Source organism: Carettochelys insculpta, chromosome 27 (assembly GCF_033958435.1).
Source record: "Carettochelys insculpta isolate YL-2023 chromosome 27, ASM3395843v1, whole genome shotgun sequence".
Lineage (NCBI taxonomy): Eukaryota > Metazoa > Chordata > Testudines > Carettochelyidae > Carettochelys > Carettochelys insculpta.
The window spans coordinates 7,606,819-7,629,274 of record NC_134163.1 but is presented as its reverse complement, the minus strand read 5'-3'; the positions used below and the strand labels follow the sequence as shown (position 1 = coordinate 7,629,274).

At 43.0% G+C, this 22,456-nt stretch overlaps 1 protein-coding gene across 2 annotated transcripts in view; it reads left to right on the top strand.

Annotated features, from left to right (window-relative positions):
• The first annotated feature begins 228 nt into the window (after positions 1-228).
• Positions 229-22,456, top strand: part of RANBP3 (RAN binding protein 3) — a 145,632-nt gene continuing 123,404 nt past the window's right edge. Inside the window, exon 1 of one of the 2 annotated variants that reach the window (XM_074977951.1) lies at positions 229-283. In XM_074977951.1, coding sequence (XP_074834052.1) covers positions 262-283 — 22 coding nt within the window. In that variant the 5' untranslated portion in view covers positions 229-261. The remainder of the gene's footprint in view (positions 284-22,456) is intronic. The other variant, XM_074977952.1, reaches the window with a different exon arrangement.

Sequence of the window (22,456 nt, the reverse complement as noted above, 5' to 3'; positions counted from 1 at the left end):
TGCGGGTGGGTTGAGGCGAGGGCACTATTCGCGAACAGCGAGCCTCGGTATTAAGGGAGCCGTTGCTTTTAGTGCATGCGTAGTATGACGCAGCCGGGTGGGGGCGGGGGTCGATATGCGCATGCGTAGTATCTCCCATTTGACGGCGGGAGAGTCCGCCCCTTGCAGAAAGCTATGCGCATGCGCCATCTCTCTGTGTCTGTTGTAAATCGGAGACCGGCTGGGCGCGCGATGCACTGTGGGAGTGATTGAGGAAGTAAAATGGCGGATTTAGCGAACGAAGGTAGGGGGGGATGAGGTTGTTATCGTGGTGGTGGGGAGATGGGCTGTGGGTTGCGAGTCGCGGTCGGTCTGGCATTAGCCTCGGGGGAGCTCCACGGGCCCCGCAGGGGAGTTCCTGCTCCCTGCTGCCAGCTCGAGTTACGGCCACGGCAGGGGAAGGGACTGGACAAAGGGAGAGGCTGGGCCTAAGTGGGGCCATCTATTTCCCGCCCTCCCACCTCCACCAGTCCGCTGGGGAGCCGGCCGACATTCGCCCTGCCGTAGGCCCCTTCGTGGGAGGGGCGGTTGACGAGAGCATGGGGGGGGTAATGTCAGCCTGGGTGTCGGCAGACTGTCGGTGTGGACTGTGCAGGCCGGGTGCAGTCTCCTGAGCCAGCCGCCGGGATAGAGGCAGGTGTTCATTTACCTGCCCCGGTTCAGAGCAAAGCTGTTCCGTTGCTGGCACGACTCTAAGCGTGCGAGGAGAACTCCATTCTTTTGTCGCGAGTCTGTTTTTCTTGGCGGGTCTGAACCATGTGTGCGTTGCCACTGCCTAGCACATCCCGTGTATTTCCATTAGCTGCCCGTTTTCTTTCTGGTGAAATGTTATATAGCAGTGTGGGAGCTGCCTCTTGATTAATTATCACTTGAATCCCAAAATGTGAAAAGAAGAAAACTGAGTGCCTCGTTATATTTTTACCCCTTTCTATAGGCTGTGTTCTGGTACCATGCCCCTTCTTGGTGCTCCTATATGACAGAGCGGTAAAGTCCCTGTTTCATGTGTTTTTTTTAGTGCTATCTCCTCACTTCCATCTATGACTTGCAGGGTTAGAGGATATTTAGGCATCTTTTCTAAAGCTGTAAATTTGTAAGGACAGAGGAATTGGTTTTATCAGTTTTTCCCCAGGAGCTTTAGGAAAGGATGACATGCCATGTGTACACTAGCAGTTTCATTGATAAACTTTTGTTGCTCAGGATATGGAAACACCCCCGCCCCAACAAAGAAACTTTTAGTGATTAAACATGTTGGAGTGCACCGTTCTTTGTTCAGTGGGATCTGTGCTCCCAGTGACAAAGCTGCTGCCCTTCATTGGAAGTGGTTTTTACTCTTGCTGGGAAAGCTTTCTCCTAGCAGTAAAAAGTGGCCACACAGTGCCTGTTGTTAAGTGTGCAGCTGCAGCAGCGCAGCTGCAGCAGCACAGCTGCGCTGTTGTAAAGTATGCAGTGTAGACATAGCCTTAATGTGTATATCCCAAGGGGAAGATAACAAAATTTTCATGGCATGAGCCGTGAAGCTTGTCAGTCTGCTGTGGGGTAAGCCCTAAAGTCAAGATTGGAAACTAAGCAAAAATATACAGACAATAAAATTTTACACTGTCTTGCACTGTACTCTTCAGAGTAATGTAAGGGAGGTCAAGGCTTCAGGGATGGAGATAGAAAAAGTGTCTGTGTGGAACCTATATTCAGGTAACTGAATGCTGTACAAATACAGGTTTCGTTGGGTTTGATGCTAGTATTAATAAAATGAGCTAGCAAATTGTTTGCCTTCAAAGTGATGTTGCAAACAGAGTAAAACGCTTAACCTATTTTTATTAAATAACTTTTTGATATGTAAGGTGTTCTGGGCCATGTAGGATCCTTATCTTAAACTTTGCCATCTAGGGTTAGAAATTGGGTTCAGATATGAACTCATGTTCTCACTCCAAGTTGACTTTTTGCTGCCTTAACTTGCTCCTCAAATACTACTTTGATTCATCCTTCATATATATCTGTGCATTGGATTTTGTTGACTGCTTCTGAGAGAAAACTGGTTTGCCTTGGGTCTGCTGTCACAGAGAAAAGTTTCTTGTTTTCTTTAATATTTCCTTTTTGCCCCAATGACCGTGTTCCTTCCTATTCTCTTCATGCTTGTCTCCTTTTAAAACCTTCAACTTCATCTTTTAATCTGTTTCCTTTCCCTCACAATACATGCATGTTTTAGTCTAATTTTTTTAAAAGTCTCATCCCAAAACCCATTTGCTTTTCCAGCTACCATTCTTTGTTCCTTTTAGGAGCTCATTGAAAGAGTTGTTCGGAGTTTCTGACCTATGGATCTATCCCTTGCAGTAGGTCAAACTAGAGGTTCATGGTGTCACTTCTGGCTTTAACTCTGTGAACCTTAGGTCTTCTCTAAATTGACTTCTGCCCTTGGTGTTCTGTTGAAACCCCTCTTGCAAACTTCAAAACCAGTGCTCTATTTGTCTGCTGCTTTCAGTCTTGAAATCCTTTCACTTTTATAACTCTGGCGTCTCACCATTCTACTACTTGAATAGCTTCTTCAGCGTGAACTTTGGAGGATCCTCCTTATCTGCCCACCAGCTTTTGAATAAGTTTTAACATTGCACCCAGTAGCACTAAGGTACTACAGGTAAGAGCACAACAGAAGTCGTTCGCTCTAGGGCTGTTGTTCTCAAATGTCATTGCACCAGGACCTTCTTCGGTCAATAAAAAGTTATTATATGATCCCGGGAGTGGAGAACAAAAGCTGGAGCTTATCCAAGCCTCACCATGCCGGGTTGTGGTGTGGTGGGGACGGGAGAGGAGCTTTTAGCAGGCAGTTAACAGAGCTCTGTTCTTGATCCTTTCTCTTCTCCATCTACACTTATCTCTGGGTCGTCTAATTCTCAAACATAAATTCAACTTGTGTCTCTGTGTTGGTGACTTTCAGGTCTACTTTTCTGTTACATATCTGTGTCCAAATCTCAGTTTGTTTCTAATATCTTTTTGTGGATGTTAGCTCGAGATCAACAGATCTCTTAATCTCCTCCCACATGACATTCTTGGTCATTGTGGACAGCACTACCCTCCTGCTTTCATCTTTGACTTGGACTTTTGTCTGGGTCGGGGTTGGCAATCAAAATACCAAAAAGAGCCCCCTTTTTTTTTAGTTCAGTTAAAAAAAAATCAGTAATTCAAGACCCACAGTGCACATGAATGAGACAGTCCTTAAATAACGTCAAACCATACTTCTTGTAACCCCTATTTTAAGAACAGCACGCACTCAATGATTTTTAATGTGATACATGTTTATTATTGATAAAATGTGAATGTCCTGCAGTAAGCAGGTGGATGTTTTTTTAAAACTTGGCATAGCTTTGAGCAGGCTCCCAGCTGCATGAGGGTGAAGTGGCTGGGCTGAGCTCCTGCCTTGTGTGCCGATGAAAATCCACTCATGTGCCACTCTTGGCACCTGTGATGGGGTCACTGGCCCATCAGGAACCCAAAGGAAGTCCTTAAAGAGCTGCATGTGGCTCTGGAGCTGCTGGTTCCAGACCCCTGGTTTAGGTCCTCACATCAAGGTTGGTGCTAAATCTTGTAGATTCTTTCTGCATAACCTCTCTAAGATGTGAATTTTCCTATCCATCCACACAAATACAAGTCTCCTTATCTTGATTACTGCAATGTTCTCTTCTCAGGCTTTGAGAAATGAGGTCTTGCGCTAATCATGTGCATCAAATGCTTCTGCGAAGTCATTCTCTTCTCTTCTCATGCTCTCCTTGCATCCTTTCATTAGCTCCCTTTCTGCTTTTGCATTAAGCACAATTTATTTACCTTAAAGGCCTTTCATGGTCTATTTCTACCATACTTATTGTTCATGCAGCCTGAGATTTAGCTTCTTGTTTCTGATTAGCCATGATCATCACCCACACATTAAAGATTCAGATAAGACCTTTGTGCCTTCTTCCATACTTTCCCTCATGCTTGGAGGAGCTGTTTGTAAATACTTTCAAAGCTATTGAACTTATTCAAAGCTCTCCTTGTGATTCTCAGCTTTTAGTCTGCAGGCATGCTGAGCCTGTTGTAACCAATTGTGCCTTGTAGTTTCCTTTATACCCTTTTGTCTGTGTCTGTTTTCTATTGTTTTATACCAGGGGTCAGCAACCTTTCCAAGGTGGAGTACTGAAATTTGACCTTTTGATCTTTCTGTACAGTTCAAGTGCTGGTGATTCTTTTTAAAGTCACCAATAGTTCTACTTACATCAGCTTCATTAGTAAATTAAGATTCAGAGCTTTACCATTTAGGTGGTGGTTAGGAGGGTTAGCTGGTCTTCTGTTAATCCAGAGTTGGCATAGCTTTGAGTAAGCTCCCAGCTGTACTTGGGGTGGGGAGTGACTGGGCTGAGCTCCTGCCTCATGTGCTGATGAAAATCAGCTCATGTGCCACTCTTGGCACCTGTGCTGGGGATCTCTGGCCCCTGTTTCATACTTAGATTGTAAGCTTTTTAGGGTCAGGGACAGTCTTCTTCCTCTCTATTTATGTAGGGCCTATCACAATGGGGTCCTCGTCTATGACTGTTGTTTCTAGGTGCTACAGTAGTGTCTCTTTTCTCACATAATTGTTAGTCTGCATTGACACTTGTACTAATGAACTCTCCTCTAACGAACTTTCCAGATGGAGTTACATGAATATGCTCATGACAGGAAGTGGTGTAGTTTTCCATGGTACTTTAGAGATATGCCCATTCATTTTCAGTTTAAATCAATGTTTACTTAAAACCCTACGTCTTACTAGAAGTATTACTCGTTTTGACTTTTTTCACCCTCCTTTTGTATTGTTCAAATATACGAAAGCTTATTTTATTAGGAAAATACAATATATTGCATGAGATATATGTATTATGAAAATACATCTGTGTTCATGCAAAGCTATTTGAAATAAGATTATGTACTGGCCTAGAATGTTTCCTAAACTAATTTGGTCATGGAACATTTTTGCATTTGAATATACTGGTGGAACACATACATAGTGGTCAGGGTGTGTGTGTGGAGGGTTTCATACTGGAAAACTGCCTCATGTAATGTTCAAATTTGATTTAAAAGTTTTTTTAGATGACTTTTATCTTACAACAACCAACTTAGGTTTGCTAGCCGTCCTCCTGTAATTAAGTATAAAAACTAAAAATTTAAGTGCAAACCCAAAACAACACATCAGTACAACAGCTGAGAGAAAAGTGGTTAGTGGTGTTTTTTTGTACAGAAACAGAAAGGGCAATATTGTTCAAAAAAAGACTCTTTCCTTAAAACTTAAACATTTTTTATGAAAAAGAAATGGAAAACAGATTAGGTATAGGAGGAAAAAAAAAAAAAGCAGTCCCAGAAGCACTTTAAAGACTAACAAAATAATTTATTAGGTGGTGAGCTTTTGTGGGACAGACCCACTTCCTCAGACCATAGCTATACCAGAACAGACTAGTATAGCTATGGTCTGAGGAAGTGGGTCTGTCCCACAAAAGCTCACCACCTAATAAATTACTTTGTTAGTCTTTAAAGTACTTCTGGACTGCTTTTTGGTTTTGATAGAATACAGACTAACGCAGCTATCTCTCTGTTACCAGGTATAGAAAAATATTTTTAAATTTTGTTTTTATAAATGTTTATTTTCCAGTAGTTTTCTACTTAAAAAAAAGTAACATTTGATGGTTTTTTATTAATGGGAAGAATATTTTTGCCTCTTTGGATCACAAATCCACTTAATATTAGGAGTGATGCTGGAGAGTTGGATCTTCCTATCAGGTGCAGCATCACATGGTTTCTCTGAACGCAACTCATGCCAAAACAATCTGAATCAACTCTCTGTTTCAGTATGTCGCATAATAACTATAGTATGAATGCATTATTAATGTAACAATCTAAATACTATTTAAATATCTTAGGCTTTTTTGATGCACACAATTTCATATTTAAGATTTTAGAAGGGAAAATATCACAAGCATCAAAAGCTTTTCATGGAATTTGGAATACCTATTCACGTTGTGTGGAACACCAGTGTTCCACAGAACAAAGTTTGGGAAACATTGGCCTATAAGATGCACACAATAAACAGGCACATGTACGAGTTAAGTGCGTGATCCTCTGAAAGTATTGACAGATCTCATGGCTACCATATATGCTCTCAGCAGATAATGGTTTAAAGATCTGACATGCTAAAATGGGAAGACATTGAAAACCTGTATTAGAATACATTTCAGAACACAAAGTTGTATTCAAAGGTTCTAAAAAAAAATAAAAAGGGAAAAAGCATGAAGTTGAGTGTATGTATTGCAAATGGTGTGGCCCAGTCATTCAATATAAATATTTGATAGGCTAGTAGTCCTCACTGTACAATAGTAAACTGTGTATTCAAATAAAAGTTTGATCTGAGAATTAGAGAAAGATGTTGTGTTAAATTCAGTGGTCGCATGTGTTCTGAGTTCTGTTTAGTTCTGCAGTAAACTGCATTGAATTCCATCCATCAGGCCATTAATCTGCTGAATATATTCTGTCCTTCCTTCAGTGTTTTGATGTCTGTTTTGTGCCCATTGACCCTTTGTCTAAGGGAGTTAGAAGTCTGCCTGTTCTCTCCTACAGACAACCTCCCAACCTCATGAGGATCCTCGCTAACAGCCACAGTCTATACCCCAGGAATACCAGTCCTGGAACCTTTCCCTGCAACAAAGCGCGCTGCCAGCTTTGTCCACATATCTTCTCTGGAAATACCATCACTGGACCTAACCAGGTTACTCACAGAAGCACGGGCACTTTCTCATGCTCCTCTACTAACATCATATATGCCATCATGTGCCAACAATGCCCAGATGTTTTGTATATTGGACAGACTTCTAACTCCCTTAGACAAAGGGTCAATGGGCACAAAACAGACATCAAAACACTCCAGATCCACAAACCAGTTAGTCAACATTTTAATGGAATGGGGCATTCTGTCAATGACCTAATGGTATGTGTGTTACAGAAAAGGAATTAGTGCTCCGTTTTGGAAAGAGAAACATCTGAACTGGCTTTTATATTCAAATTTGGCACATTAACACGTGGTTTAAATCGTGATGGGAACTTTCTGAGTCACTATAGGGGCTTGTCTGCATACTTGGCTCAATCTAATTCTTGACCTTCCCCCCCCACCCCTCCACTCTCTGATTTGCTCACCTTGATTATCTTTTTCTGATTTGTCCTCCTTGCTTACTGTTTTTGGTTCTCTGTGTCTTAAATATTGAGTCTGTTGTGGTCTGGCTATGGTCTGAAAAAGTGGGTCTGTCCCACGAAAGCTCACCTAATAAACCATTTTGCTAGTCTTTAAAGTGCTACTTGACTGCTTTTCGTTTTGATAGTGTATAGACTAGCACGGCTTCCTCTTTGTTACTATTCTAGTATATTGCCATTGTTGCTGAAAATGCTGCAGGAATCGCTCTCTGAAGGACAGAAAATATCTTGCACTCAGAACCTTAGAGGTTGTTTGAATAGTTTCACGCTCTTCTCCAGAACAGTGTGCAAAATTACCTGGTGACCCTTAAGTGAACGGCCACGCTTGGGCATGTTAGGGTGAATTGCATGGGCACTTGAACAACGGGGTGGTGTGGAGGCAGGGTCATCGGGCCTTTTAAATTGTTAGAGGGAAATATGCCTCAGCACAAACCCCACACCAAGAACTGAGGAACCAAGTGAATGGGGCAAGTCTAAATCAGTCAGCAACAGAATTTACTGAATTGCTTGCAGACTGCAGTATCTGAACCCTCCCCCCCGCCATCTAAAAGTGACAAATAGGAAAATCCTATACAGGAAAGATCCATGGCTTCTGACCTAGCAGCCCAGAGGGCCAGCTGCATACCTTAAAAGGAAAAAATAAGCATGAGATGTATGGTTGTGTAAAATGGAGAGGGGGGCTGAGAGGGGCTGCAGGTGAAGAGAAGCAGAAGCAACCAGGATGTGATGTGTCAGGCCTCGGGTGGAGCCAGCAAACAGCAGGACCAAAAAGGGGGGCAACAAAGTAAGGAGGGGGAGGAACTCCCAAATCCTGGAGGGACCGGACGCTGTCTGCGACAAGGACTGATCACCCTTCACTGCTCCTCCCACCTGCTCTGAGTTAAACAGAGTAGTGTGTGAATACCTATTGGTACCACGAAGAAATTAGCTTAGATAGCCAGATGCAGTGTTTTGTTGTGTTGTTCCTGTACCTGCTCAGCTGCGTAAGTAAAAGCTAGCATTTGCATTTTTATCTCTGGTTTTCCTTTCAGTACCCTGCCATAGCTATGTGTGTTACTTTGTGTATGTCTTTAGTTTCATGTGTAAGGCTGAGGCAAAGACGCCCCAGAACCCCTGAAAGGGCTTTGACCCGATGACCAGGAAGTTCTGAAAGCAAACTGCCTCATCTGGGAAGCGTGATCTGCTGAACCTCGTGTTCTGCAGGACAGTTTGTTTGTATCTGTACGGCACCCTCTGCTCTGAACCCTTAAGTCCTATCCCCTGAAACTTGAAACTCTCACTTCCTGGGGATAGATAACAGCTCTTAGAAATCAGGATAAATAACAGCCAATGAATTCCCTAACCCCTGGGCTGTTTTAGATAACTACTGGGAGTTAGAAAAACCTCAGGGGGGTGTTTCTCTTTCTTTTGGGGGTAATCCTATTCCTACTGTGTGGTGTAAGCCACAGCTATAATTACACCAGTTTCGTAATAGCAAAATCAATCCCAGTGGTGTGGGGGTCATCACCAAGAAGCAGCCCTCCTTTTTTCCGAGTTCAATACTCCACTCACCTCCACCCTTATTTAGGACTTGGAGCACAGCATATTTGCTCCTCAAATAGGTGGTGGCTTCTGACAGTAAGTGGCTACAAACCTCAACTTGAGTTTCGATTGTTGCATTTACATCTTCTGCACTATTCCCACTCTCCAACTTTTTTCAGAATCACGAGTTTGTCCTGAGCATGGATCTTGATTTTTTTCATGCACATATAATCACTACACTTATGAAAGAACTGCAGATCAGTTGAGACAGTTGCTTTCAAAACTGCAAAATATGTTGCAAATGTGTTCCAAGTTTGTATTACAATGAATATTTCTTTTGTGATTTTTTTTGAGTGTACAGTTTGACACTCCTTAAAAATGTGATCTTATTTAATATTTTTTGTGGATAGAGAAACAATCTTTTGGAATCAAAACGTGCATCTGTTAAAAACAAACCATCATCCAAACATTCAATTGTTCTCTTACTGAGATACTCAAGACTAGCTTTTGTAGGCCCTGTAAACAGCATTTTGTTCTTCCCATCTTGGTGTTGCACCAGTTATCTATCAAATATGAAGTCAGAAAATGAATTCTTCTGTTTTTAGAGAGGTTCTGACATCTCAAACACCAGTTCACGGGTTGCTGGGCCTATAAAATGGAGACCCTTAACGACTGTTAACATTAACTTTAGAGATGTTTTAAAAATATTTTTGAATTGCTCTTTGAAACTTTATACTAGAAGGTGTGTGTGGTGATGGGGTCTTGTATACTCCACTTACTGTAAGCTAAAAATAGCCCTTTTGTTTTCAGTCAGACTTGTTATATCTGCTTCATTTGGTGTATCTGTGACTTGGGCTGAAGCTGTTGTTTTTTTTTAAAGCACAGCAGAAACTATGCTCATTGTCAGTGCTCAAAGGGTGTAGAAGTTGATACAAAATAGCCAGTTTATACTGGCAGCAAAGACTTTTTTACATCTTGAATCCTTAAGTATATTTCAGATTTTTTATTTGGAAAAGAGGGATGTGAAAAGCTACACAGTTTCCCTATATTTTGATTGATCATTGATCTGAAGTGACCAGCTAATTCATTTGAAGGGAACAAGTACATGTTTTTCAAGCTAAACTTAAGGTTGCCATTCAAACAGTATCATCTGTATGGTAGACCCTCAAAATGTACGACTTTGAGTTGCACTAACTCACATTAACACAAGTTAAGCACAGCTCAAAGCTGTTCTGTGGCTGTCTGCCCACCAGGCTCCCCCATCTGGGGAAAGCCAGGCAGGCAGACAGCTGCCCTGCTGTGACTGTCTGCCCCCGGCTTCCCCCAGCTGTGGAAAGCCACGTGGGCAGACAGCTGCTTCCGTTGGGGGAAGCCAGGGAGAAGCGGCACCTGGCTCAGAGAGTGGTGGGGAGATGGGAAACAGGCTACCGCTTGGCTCCCAGCTCCCCCTTTGCTTGCCCGACTTGGGAAATTGACAAGCACATGAATGGTCAGTTTCCTGTGTCCCCAAGCAGGGGGGAGATGGGAAGCCAGCATCAGTCTGGTTTCCAGCTCCCCTGCACTGGCGGGACCCAGAAAAGTGTCCAGCTTGTCAGTTTCTCGGGTCCTGCAAGCAACAGGGAGATGGGAACCAGGCTGCTGCCTGCTTTCTGCCCCCTGCCACTCTGTGAGCCAGGAAACTGACCAAGCCTTGCTCGAAAATTGAGTTATGTGGTGATTGCGAGGAATACAACCGCCATGTAACTCTGGGGTCTACTGTGTTGACTCTGGTTCAGTTCAACACATAAGAAAAATAGTTTGTCCGGCAGGAAGGATTAAATTATTTCCAAGCTGTTAGGAAAGCAGTATGAATAGGGAATTTGAAATTATTATTATTATTATTTATTTTTTTAGCCAAAGTCATCAGGTAGTCTTGTAGTGACTGTTGCCTTCTGTATAACTGCATTCTAACTGGTGGACACAAGTTGTTCATCCTTTGAAAGTACAGTAAGCCCTCGATTTTTATGGACTCCAATTTAACTGACTTTGAGAACAATGGATTTCCGCAAGAATCCCCCGATTGTTCCCAAACCCTGCTTAATTGGGGTCCATAAAATCCCAAAGCTCAACACCCCTTCTGCTCAAAAAAAAAATATATATATAAGGGACTTACCTGGTCTGCCACGGTTGAACCCTCTGTGGTGGCCTGGACTGCTGCTGGAGCTGCCCTGTACTCCTCCCACCACAGATGGGACATGGCTGTGGGTAGATGGCTCTTGCATATGCACCGCGCCCCACCACTGATGGGAAGAGCACAGGGTGGCTTCAGTGGTCATGGCTCTTTCAGCTGCATGGCGCTGTCCGTCTCCTCCCCCCCCGCCCCCAGCTGCACATGGTAGGGTTCCCAGCTCTAGTTGCAGCGATGGGCTCTGGCGACTCCTTCAGTGGTGGTGAATCCTTTGAGTCACAGGCATTTTGGGGCAGGGGGGAGGCTGAGGTTGGGGGGACCTGGTGGGAGTGGGTGGGCAGTAAAACCTCTATTTAATGGACCTTTGGCTTTGATGGATGCCCCTGCCCCATTAATCTGTTAAATCGAGGGTTTACTGTAAGCTGTTCTGATTACCTTAAGTGAAGTAGAATCATTGAGTACTAGGACTGGAAGGGACCTCCAGAGGCCATCGAGTCCAGCCCCCTGCCCCAATGGCAGGATCAAGTACTGTCTAAACCATCCCTGATAGACATCTATCTAACCTCTTCTTAAATATCTCCAGCAATGGAGATTCCACAACCTCCCTAGGCAATTTATTGCGCTGTTTGACCACCCTCACAGTTAGGAACTTTTTCCTAATGTCCAACCTAAACCTCCCTTGCTGCAGTTTAAGTCCATTGCCTCTTGTTCTCAGAGGCCAAAAAGAACAAGTTTTCTCCCTCCTCTTTATGGCACCCTTTTAGATACCTGAAAACCGCTATCTTGTCTCCCCTCAATCTTCTCTTTTCCAAACTAAACAAGCCCAATTTTTTCAACCTTTCTTCATAGGTCACATTCTCTAGACCTTTAATCATTCTTGTCACTCTTTTCTGGACCCTCTCTGATTTCTCCACATCTTTCTTGAACTGCGGTGCCCAGAACTGGACACACTACTCCAGCTGAGGCCTAACCAGCGCAAAGTAGAGTGGAAGAATGACTTCTCATGTCTTGTTCACAACACGCCTGTTAATGCATCCCAGAATCATGTTGGCTTTTTTTTTTTTGCAACAGCGTGACTCATATTTAGCTTGTGGTCCTCTATAATCCGTAGATCCCTTTCTGCTGTGGACAGTCTCTCCCTATTCTGTATGTGGGAAACTGATCGTTCCTTCCCAAGTGGAGCACTTTGCATTTGTCCTTACTAAACTTCATCCTGTTTACCTCAGACCATTTCTCCAATTTATCCAGATTGTTTTGAATTATGACCCTATCCTCCAAAGCAGTTGCAACCCCTCCCAGCTTGGTATCATCTGCAAACTTAAGAAGCGTACTTTCTATGCCAATATCTAAATCATTGAAGATATTGAACAGAACCAGTCCTAACACAGACCCGTGCGGAATCTCACTTGTTATACTTTTCCAGCAGGATTGAGAACCATTAAGAACTACTCCTGAGTAAGGTTATCCAGCCAGTTATGCACCCACCTTATAGTAGCCTCATCTAAATTGTATTTGCCTATTTTTTTAATAAGAATATCATGTGAGACCATATCAAATGATTTACTGAAGTCTAGGTATACCACATCTACCGCTTCTCCCCTATCCACAAGGTTTGTTATCCTATCAAAGAAAGCTATCAGATTAGTTTGACATGATTTGTTCTTTACAAATCCATGCTGGCTGTTCCCTATCACCTTACCAACTTCCAAGTGCTTGCTGATGATTTCTTTAATTACCTGCTCCATTATCTTTCCCAGTACAGAAGTTAAGCTGACTGGCCTGTAGTTTCCTGGGTTATTCGTATTCCCCTTTTTATAGATGGGCACTGTATTTGCCCTTTTCCAGTCTTCTGGAATCTCTCCTGTCTCCCATGATTTTCTAAAGATGATAGATAAAGGCTCAGATATCTCCTCTATCAGCTCCTTGAGTATTCTAGGATGCATTTCATCAGGCCCTGGTGACTTGCAGACATCTAATTTTTCCAAGTGATTTTTAACTTCTAATCCTACCCCTTTGCTACTAGCATTCACTATGTTGGGCATTCCTTCATTAGACTTCTCAGTGAAGACCGAAACAAAGAAGTCATTAAGCGTCTCTGCCATTTCCAAGTTCCCTGATACTGTTTCTCCCTCCCCCCTGAGCAGTGGCCCTACCCTGTCCCTGGTCTTCCTCTTGTTTCTAATATATTTATAAAAAGCCTTCTTGTTTCCCTTTATGCCTGTAGCTAGTTTGAGCTCATTTTGTGCCTTAGCCTTTCCAATCTTGCTCCTGCATTCATGTGTTGTTTTGCCTATATTTGTCCTTTGTAATTTGTCCTTGTTTCCATTTTTTATATGATTCCTTTTTTATTTTGAGATCATGCAAGATCTCTTGTTTAAGCCAAGATGGTCTTTTGCCATATTTTCTATCTTTCCTATGCAGCAGGATAGCTTGCTTTTGGGCCCTTAATAATGTCACTTTGACAAACTGCCAACTCTCCTCAGCTGTTTTTCCCCTCAATTTTGCTTCCCATGGAACCTTGCCTACCAGCTCTCTGAGTTTACCAAAATCTGCCGTCCTGAAATTCATTATCTCTATTTTGCTGTTTTCCCTTCTTCCTGTCCTTAGAATTGTGAACTCTGATTTCATGATCACTTTCGCCCAAGCTGCCTTCCACTTTCAAGTTCTCTACCAATTCCTCCCTATTTGTTAAAATCAAATCTAGAACAGCTTCCCACTGGTAGCTGTTTCAACCTTTTGGAATAAAAAATTGTCTCCAATGCAATCCAAGACCTTACTGGAGAGTCTGTGCCCCGCTGTATTAGTTTCCCAACATGTATCTGGATAGTTGAAGTCCTCCATCACCACCAAATCCAGGGCCCTTCATGACTTTGTTAGTTGTTTTAAAAAAAACCTCTTCCACCTGGGTAGGAGGCCTGTAGTAGACCCCTAGCAGGACATCCCCCTTGTTTTTTACCCCTCTTAGTCTAACCCAGAGACTCTCAACACGTCCATCTCCACCTCAGTCCAAGTGTGTACATTTTTAATATATAAGGCAACACCTCCCCCCTTCTTCCCTGTCTGTCCTTCCTAAGCAGGCTGTACCCTTCAGTACCAACATTCCAATCATGTGTATTATCCCACCAAGTTTCTGTGATGCCAACGATGTCATAGATGTGTGTATTTTATTTATTAGCACTTCCAGTTCTTCCTGCTTATTACCCATACTTCTTGCATTTGTATATAGTCATCTAAGATATTGATTTGATCTTGTCTCCCTGTTTTGTCCTGACCCTCTTTTTACCCTGACATTGTTGCCCATGCTGCCTCCCATTTCTGTCCCATCTCCCAGGTTTCCGTGTTCTCCCCTGCTCCCGTCAAACCTAGTTTAAAGCTCTCCTCACTAGGTTAGCCAGTCCATGTTCAAATATGGTCTTTCCCCTCCTCGAAAGGTGAACGCCATCTCTGCCTAGCAGTCCTTCCTAGAATAGCATCTCGTGGTCGAGGAAGCCAGAGCCTTCCTGGCGACACCATCTTCGAAGCCAGGCATTGACCTCTAGGATGCACCTGTCTCTGCCTGGGCTCCTACCACTGATAGGCAGGATTGAGGAGAATACCGCCTGTGCCCTAGACTCCCTCAGCTGTGACCCCAGAGCCGTGAAGTCACTCTTGACCTGCTCAGTGTCACACCTCTGATGTACGGGTATTCAAGTATGTTCTCTGTAATCTGAAATGAATATATGAAGACTTTTTTTTTTCTCAGCTAGCAGTAGCTGTTTGATAATCTGTTTTAATTGCTAGAGGTGCCACTTGTACTTCTGTAGACTGGTAATTTTGGTCTATACAGTAAACCCTTGAGTTACGCAGGGGTTGCATTTCTGCAACGCCTGTGTAACTCAAATTTTCATGTAAGTCAAGGGGAGCCAGGAAACTGACCAGTCCAGCAGGGTTGGTCAGTTTTCTGGCTTCCAGAATGGCAGGGAGACAGGGACCAGGGGGCAGCCTGGTTCCCCTCTCCTCCCCAGGAAACTGACCAACTGACCACTGGGAGAGGGGGGAAACTGAGGGGCAGCAGAGTTGGTCAGTTTCCTGGCTCCAGCCAGTGGACTGGAGCCAGGCTGCTGCCTGGTTCCCAGCTCCCCTCCACTCTGGGGACAGGTAAACTGCTCTTGTCGGGGCAGCAGCCTGACTCACGGCTGCTGACGCAAGGAGCAGTAGCTGTGAGTCAGGCTGCCCTCCCTGACAGGAGTGGGGGGAAAAACAGCTCCTGTCAGGGCAGCAAGAGTCAGGCAGCTTGATTGCGTGTATGTTGAGGGTTTACTGCATGCATTACAGTTTAAAGGAGAGTTGAAAACATACTTTCTGTACTCAGAGCCCTCATACATTAAAAGCAGTGAATCAGGATACTGAACAGTCCCTGTACAGAATGTAGGCTGGACTCCACAGTTGGTATTTTCTTCCTGTTTGTTTTGGCATCACTTGGAACAAAATATGTGCACTGTAAACAGACACTAACTACACTTAAAAAAAATCAGTGAAAACTTCTTGAATCCACAGGAGCAGTTGCTGCCAATTGTAGCTAAATATGCTTCTTTTCCTGCAGTTTCTTGCCAAACCCTTTCAAAATTTTTGGTGATACCTATTTGTTTTCATCAGAATTTCAAGAAAGATTGAAGAAAGAGTTGTGTGAAATCTTTTTGTCACCAAATCCAGTTCAGTTAAAATGTAACTCATTCCCCCATATTCCATTGCTTTCTCATTGCTGTGGATGAACAAGTTACATTATTTCATTCTTTTTAAGTATGTATCTGTAATGGGGCAGATTTACTGAGGTTGTGGCCTCCTGGGTCTCTGGCTCTGTTAATGATAAGCAGAAAAGTGTGTGTGTGGGTGGGTGGTTTTGCAGTGTTGCAGGCACGGTGATTATAGCACAGATCTCCCAAAGACCCACATAAGGATTGAAACCGTCCAGCGAGGGTTTGTGTCCAAGCACGGTACAAACATTTGTCGAGTATACTTTACGGATCCACTGCGCATATGTACCTACTATAATGAACTGAAGCAGTCAGTGGGAATTCTATGGCCCCTGCTAGGTCAAACAAAGAGAGTCCCCTGCAAAGTACCATGTTATTGTATACAGGTACAAACAAAGCACATCTCACCACTGACATATCAATTTGCCAACCTCTCACGTTGTCAGGTTACCATGCATCTCCCTGTACTTCATTGTTTGGTTAGATAATCTCTTATCCATCATGCTGTCATTTTAGACCCTTTCCTGAACCTAGGTCTGTATCTATGAGAGTAGGTACCAAGCTGGTGGTGCCTTGTGATTTCAACTGGTACCAGTTATTGCTCTGTACCTGGGCTTATTACCAATTAGTGTTTTTGTAGTCTCAGCCCTGTTGGTGCCAAGGCTTGTCTCTTGCTCACAGGTTAGCTTTGCTTTTAGCCATGTTTTGTCCATTGTCTCTGTGCCTTAGGCCTCAAACCAGGCCTGTGCTGTACGGGTCTTAATCTTACTACAGCCACCAAAATATTGGTTACGTACAACACGGGACAAATTGTATGACAACAGAACTAGGGTAAAAAATTGTTTTCCTTCTACAGTAGAACCTCTGAGTTATGAATATGTAAGGAGTGGAGGTTGTAGGTCTGAAATGTTCATGATGCCCAAGAAAGTGTAAGGGCCATTCTTTCAGAAGTTTACACCTGGACATTGAGTTCATATAGCTTTGAAACTTTACTGTGCAGAAGAAAATTGTTCTTTTTAACCATTTAATTTATATGGAACAAGCAGAGAAACAGTTTTTACCTTGCAACTTTTTTTTTATACTTACCCTCTTTTTAGTACAGGTTGAACCTCTCTAATCTGGAAATTTCTCTTGTCTGATAAATGCCATAATCTGGCACGATTTTAGTTAGCTGGATGACCACTTATCATGACCAAATTTCCTCTGGTCTCATAAAGTTTGTTTACAGCCATTGGTCCTGGCTCTCAGTGTTCTAAGCTGTTGTTTAGCTGTGATTTACCCCTAAATGTCTTATGAGAGCCCTGTGAGCAGTGGAAGTGTTGGTAGTATGCTAGACAATATCGACCTCCCCTCATCCAGCAAATTCTCTTTTGTGGCAATGGTCAGGTCCTAAGGGTGCTGGACAAGAAAGTTTCAACTTGTAGTTTAACAGTACTGCGCTGTGTTGTCGAAACAAAAAGCAGCCAAGTAGCACTTTAAAGACTAGCAAAGTGGTTTATTAGGTGAGCTTTCGTGGGACAGACCCACTTCTTCAGACCATAGCCAGACCAGAACAGACTCAATATTTAAGGCACAGAGAACCAAAAACAGTAAGCAAGGAGGACAAATCAGAAAAAGATAATCAAGGTGAGCAAATCAGAGAGTGGAGGGGTGGGGGGGAAGGTCAAAATATGACTATATGTACGTGTATAGACTAGTACGGCTTCCCCTCTGTGCTGTATTGTATTTGCTTTGTTTGGTGTCTGCTGCCTGATTATGGATGTCTGGTTCCAAATGAGGTGTGTGATTGACTGGTCAGTTTTTAACTCTGGTGTTAATAAGTCCTGAGATTCTACTGTGTTTGTTTTTGTGACTCTGCCAGTTTGCTATGCTTACCTAACCCTTGTTTTTTCACCATAATTTTGTCTTTAAGCTTTTTTCTTCCCTCTTTTCATATGCATATTCTGTTTCTTCCTGTGTTGTTGAAATTCATCTCTCACTTCTCATTTGTTTACTCATTTTGAGAAGAAATGCTACAGTGTAAAGTAGTTACTTAAACTGTGTTCCATGGTACACTGCTGTTCCCTGAACAAATTGTTTGGAAAAATACATTAAGGTTGTATATTTTCTAATCTTAAACCAGATACAATGTTACTACTTCATTGCTATGGTACCTGTTTAAATTACTTCATGTTGTTTTTGCTGTATATATTGATTTTTTTTTTTTTTTGAAGAAAATTTTCATAGGTGTTCTGCATAAAAAATATTGTTTGTTCGGTGGTCTCAAAGTTTAAGAAACACTGGGGCAAAGCATACAGGACCATAAAACTAGAAGCACTTTGGCTGCAATAAATAACTGGCTAGGACTGTATAGTTTCTATGTTTCAGTTCAAAGAGGTGCAACTGATTTGGGATACAAATCTGTTACACAAATACTTGTGGAGAAATTGTAACTTGTATCATCTGTAGAAAATGCATGATACAAGATGTATTGGTTTTATGTGTAATTAGGAGGTACTGTTTTATGCTCTTCTACCATCTGGAATAAAAATCTAGGGGCAATAAATACATAAGTGTCTGGATTTATATGTAGTTAAGCTCTTTTCTGTAAAGTAACATCTTGCCTGTGCCTACATGAGAGGGTTTTTGCAGCAAAACCATGCATTTGTTAGGGGACAAAAACAGTGTGTCCACACACAAAATGTTCTTTGTTGGCAGTTTGTCGACATAACCCAGCACATCCACTAGCAGTGTTGTACCGCTCCCGGTTCAGGTATAACGCCTCTCTTGACACTGTGCTGTTGAGGAAACAGCTGTGTAGATGCTCCGGGGGCCTTTTTGTTGACATACAGGGCTTCTGGTTCCCTGGGCACCCCTGTTTGCAGAGTTTCCAGTTGACTGCTCTGTTGAGAGAGGGCTGGGCAGTCTTGCTGCCGCTCTATGTTGACAGAGTGGATTGCTCTTTCAGTCTGCTTTTATGTGTAGACCCAACCTGTTGACAGAAGTTTTTCTGGGAAATCCCTTCCGACAGTCACTTGTGCCAACAGGTGCTGCTTGTGTAGATGTAGTCCTTGTGGAAACGCCTTTTTCCCTCTTTTTTGAGCAGAGGGAGTCTGGGTTCAGTTAACATATTAGAAGAGTAACAAAAAGTTCTGTGGCACCTTATAGATAACAGCTATTTTGGAGCATAAGCTTTTGTGGCCAAAGACCCACTCCATCTGATTAAGTGGGTCTTTACCCACGAAAGCTTATGCTTCAAAATAGCTGTTAAGACCCACTTAATCAGATGGAGTGGGTCTTTGGCCACAAAAGCTTATGCTCCAAAATAGCTGTTATCTATAAGGTGCCACAGGACTTTTTGTTGTTCTTGAAGATATAGACTAACGTGGCTACCTCTCTGATATTAGAAGAGTTTTATTCAAGACTTGACAGACTGTGCTTTCTTACCTTTATCACATCTGTGCTATAGGATTTTTTTTGCATGCTGTTATTGGCAAGATTTCAGAGGTGGCCCAGTTTTCTTCCTGTGCATTTCTTGCTTGTCTTCTTTGTATTTGTGTGAACTTTGGGAATAGTATTAAAGAAGTGGATACCTAAGAGCTACAGTTTGGTCAAGGGCGAAAGGTTGTTGTTGTTTTTACAGGGTTATCAGATCTGGAAGCTTGGCTAGAAGAGTGCATTCTCAGAATCTCTGTTTACGTTAGGAAATTTAACCTACTGCCTGTTTGTTCTTGCCTATGTGAATACTGGTGATTGTGTAGGATTGGGAGCTTGTCAGAGCAGCACAATGTGAGGGAGCCCAGGCTGTTGAATCAGAGGGCTCATGGTATCCCATTTCCGGGGAGAATCTGTCAGAAGGTACAGTATATCACAGAAATACCCAACTTGAAGGGACCTTGAGAAGTCCCAGGGTATGTCTACATGAGGAAGTTCTTTTGAAAAAAAACAGGCCTTCAGAAATCAAAAGAACACAGCAGTTTTCTGGCAGCCCTCTTCCTCTCCCAGATGCGGAAGAATGCCTTTTTCCAAAGATTCTTTTGGGAATAAAAATGTGTAGATGCGCTGGGGCCCTTTTTTCCCCCAAAGAGCAGTCCTCATGGTGCCGGATTTTTCGATCCCTGTCCTGGTCTTTCAAAAGAGCAGGGGCTGTGTGGATGCTCTCCATTGAAAGAGTGGATCAATTTTTCTTTTTTAATCTACATATTTGTGTGGATGCACTTTTTCGAAAAAAGGGTGTTTTTTGGAAGAGCTCTTCTGGAAGAATTTCTTTCAAAGGATTACTGTAGTGTAGACATAGCCTTAAAGACTAGCTCCTGGTGCTGAGGCGTAATAAACATAGACTAGCTCTAACAGTTTTTGTTCAAACTTTTAAAAACTTCTAATGTTGAGGATTCTATGTTTTCCCTTGGAAGTCTGTTCGAGAACATATATACAGTTAATTTACTGAATACAGTAGACCTCTGAGTTATGCGGGGGTTGCATTCCTCATATTCCTGGTGTAACTCAAATTTTGCACAAGTTGGGAGAGATTGGAACCAGGTGGTAGCCTGGTTTCTGACTCCCAGAGTGGCCGCATGGTTTTTGTCTCTCCGCTGCTAACGGGACTCGGGAAGCTGACCTGCCCTGTGCTGGTTGGTCTGTCCCAGGTCCTGCAAGCAAGAGAAGCTGGGAACCAAGTGGCAGCCCAGCTCCTTGCCGCTGGGAGAAGCCATACCACTGCGACTGTCTGCCCCAGCTGCCAAGTAATTAAAATAAGAGCGTGGACCTAGAATGGACCCCTGCAGTACACCATGTATATACTTTCCCAGTGTGACAGAGAATTGCTGATAACCAGCTCTGCTGATGGGGACAGTTGCTCCTGGACCCAGCAATTCAAGGTGCTCAGAGCAACCCCTTTAAAATGCCACAGAGTGCCATGCCCCTAGTCTACATATGGCAGTGGGGAGTGGCGGGGGTAGCAGCCCTTTGCCCCGGCCACATTGCTTAAGTTTGTGTACAAGAATCAGACAGTGTCAAAAGCCTTTCTAAAATCAAGTTATATCATCACATCTGCTGCAAATAGAATTTAGGCATTAGCAAGATGTTTCTTCATTTTAAAAGCCTATTTCTTTATTTTAAAACAAAAGAAATAATTAAATGAAAATGGATTTTTGCTTTACAGAAGAGTGGAGAGTGTTTGAAACATGGAGGTAGGACTGTGCAGATGTGGAATGAAGAACTTATGATGAATTTGGAAAGTTACTCACAGTTCACAATGTACAGTAAAATCAACGAGAAGTGCTGTGGCAACTTACAGACTAATAGCTATTTTGAACAGTTTAAAGAGGTGTGTATAAAATAAAATTTGGGGAAAAAATTCTCCTACTGAGACCACACTCATGGGTAATCAGACAACCTGGCTTTAGAGATGAAGGATATTACCAATTACTATGTCAAATATTGCTGCTGAACTTTAGGTCCAGACAAGCCTCACCCACATTACAGACACCACTAGCTTAACTCGGTTCAGAACTGTATACGTTTTGTTGAAAATGGGAAACCCATAAAAGCCTGCTTTGGTGGAAGTAAGGTTTTTACAATTTTCTGATTTTCACCAAAAGTAACATGGTTCCACTGACCAAAGTGAGGAGATATGGGTGGAGGGGCAAATTGAGAGGTGCAACTGGTGATTTGAACTATCAGTATAGAGAGACTAACTCTAAGTGTGCAATTACAACCAAATAATAAGGTTTCAGCCTCAGTTTGAATAGCTTCATTTATCCAGATGTCTCCTGAGGGAATGAGTAGAACAGGCTATCAATTTAGTCATGCATGCCAAGCTGTCCAGTCCCAGCTTCTGGCAGTCAGGCTATGTCTGCACTACATGATGCAGTCTATTTTAAGGGAGTTTGCTTGATTTTTTTACAATGTCACAGTTTTCACTGTGAATGCCATTGGGTCGATTTTAGGGAGCGCTAAGGTCAATATTTATTACACCGACCATGCAAGTCAGTATAACACCAAGTTTGAATTTAAACGGTTGGATTAATTCTAGTGTGGAAATGGCATTTATTTAAATTGACTTTGTTGGTCTCTCGAGGTGTTCTGTATGTGTTCTACAATGCCCCACGCTTGTCCACTCTGGCTGCTTCCATCTCCACTGCTCTCCAGGTGCGCAGGAAGTAGTTAACAGGAAGCCTGCAAATTTGACTTCTGTACCTTATGCCCAGAAATTGAAGTGGGAACCTGGGCCCATTTTGAATTAATTTCTTTAGGATCAGTGCGGTGATTACATCTAGCCATGAAAAAATAGCTACAACACAGGGCAATGGCTTCTTCCCTGCACAGGATATAGCAGGAGAGGCTGAGATTTCTGGCCCCCCCGCCCCCCAGCACTTGCACCAGCCCCTGCCCTACCACACCAGGTCATAGCTAGGCTGCGGGGGTCATGCTTGTATGATAGGCCAAGAAACTTCTTTTCTGCAATTCACATTTGTACAGGGGCAGCCCCCCCACACCCCAGCACCATTCAGTCAGGGGTCTATCCCTTGCCCTACCACATCACAGGGCTAGCCTCTAGCCCAATAAAAGCATGTGCTTGAGATACAGTAAAGACCATGCTTTCAGACAGCACCATGTCCTGGCTTGTGTGTGGTGAAGGCTCTGAAGGCGGGAAAGATTTTTGAGGGCTGGCTGTCGCTGGAGGGAAGTCTGTGTTCCCTCCCTCCACTCTTTGGAAAAGATTTTTGGAGGCTGTCTGTTGCTGGGGAAGTGTTTTCTTTCCCCTCATGGCTAAGATTTT